The sequence below is a fragment of the Naegleria gruberi genome, assembly GCF_000004985.1.
Source record: "Naegleria gruberi genomic scaffold NAEGRscaffold_751, whole genome shotgun sequence".
Lineage (NCBI taxonomy): Eukaryota > Heterolobosea > Eutetramitea > Acrasida > Naegleriidae > Naegleria > Naegleria gruberi.
The window spans coordinates 1-1,378 of NW_003162862.1; the positions used below are offsets into that span (position 1 = coordinate 1).

At 27.3% G+C, this 1,378-nt stretch overlaps 1 protein-coding gene across 1 annotated transcript; it reads right to left on the minus strand.

Annotated features, from left to right (window-relative positions):
- Nucleotides 1-128: 128 nt before the first annotated feature.
- Nucleotides 129-434, minus strand: NAEGRDRAFT_76975 (uncharacterized protein; the record flags this gene model as incomplete). Its single annotated transcript, XM_002668068.1, has 1 exon — nt 129-434. The coding sequence occupies one exon, from the start codon at nt 432-434 to the stop codon at nt 129-131; it is 306 nt and encodes a 101-aa protein (XP_002668114.1).
- Nucleotides 435-1,378: the final 944 nt, after the last annotated feature.

Genomic DNA, 1,378 nt, shown 5'->3' on the forward strand with positions numbered 1-1,378 from the left:
TAAATTAAATTAAAGTATACATACAAGTACCATTTAAAATATTTGCATCATGATTTTTAACTTTTTCTTTAATTTTTTTACGTTGTTCTCTTTTCATTTCAACTTGTTCTTCTTTTGTAATTTTTCTTTTAAAAACTAAAGACTGATAATATTAAATTTGATAATTTAGGATTTGTTAATAAATATGAATGAAATGATAATTTTTCTAATACTTTAGATGCTATTTCTATTTCTTCTTCTGTTAATAAATCTTCTAATTTAATTTCTTTTTTATTATTATTATTATCAATACTATTATTATCTAATGTATTGTTATTGTTATCAATATTATTATCCAATGTATTATCATCCGATGATGATTGTTGTACATTATCATTGGATGGATGATGAATTGCATCACCATCATCAATAGTCTCCGATGGTGAAGAAGACATTTTTTTTCAAAGTGCAATAATTAAATTGAATTTACATACAATATTATAATATTGATATTAATAATATTTCTTCTTCTTTCAATTAGATAATTCGATGGAATGATATCTATCATAAAGATAGAGTTTATTGGTTAGGAGTGTTTTCTTCAAATAAGTCATATGATTCACTTCTGATTGTGCATCTTGTTCCCTCTCGCTCAAGTCGAATTCGATTACATTGTCAGTGTTAACTTGTTTTCTTGTTTGGGAATTGGTTGAAGAACTTGATTTCTTTGTTGATTGTTTCTTTGCTTTGAATTGAACTAAACTTTGAATTGTTGTGTGAAGTTTGTTTCAGTTCTGCCTCCAATTTTCTGCTCAATTCTTCCAAGTCTGTTTCTGATTTCTTAGGTTTCATAATTCCACAAGTCTTCAAGAACTTGTCTTTGTGTAATATGATTTTTGAGAATTCTAACAATTTTGCTGATTGAAAACCTTGTTGTGCAGATGATTCCTAAGCAGATTTTGTTAATTTCTGGTTCTTGGTTTTGAATACAACTGGCCAATATCAGTCCATTAGACCATCCGCGTATCAAGATCTAATCATCTCATGTACTTACACTAATTGGTATTTACCACATGTAAGTTTACAACACGGTATTTATGTGATAGAATGATGATTAAAAAATAGTACAAAGTTTTGCACTCAACATACTTCTGTTCTGTAAAACCGATTAAAATAAGATAGCTATCATTTCCACTAACTACTCACATAGATATTGGTTATGTTTCAAAAAGAGTTATACTTACACTATCTTACTGATTTTGCTTCGAAAATCCCGCCAAAATCAATAGCGTAAAAATTGACAGTATATTCATATCTCTCCGATTTTAACAAAAATAACCTGTTGTACTACATATAGAGTGTATCTTTAACAAATTTTACGAACATAATTGGAAAATTA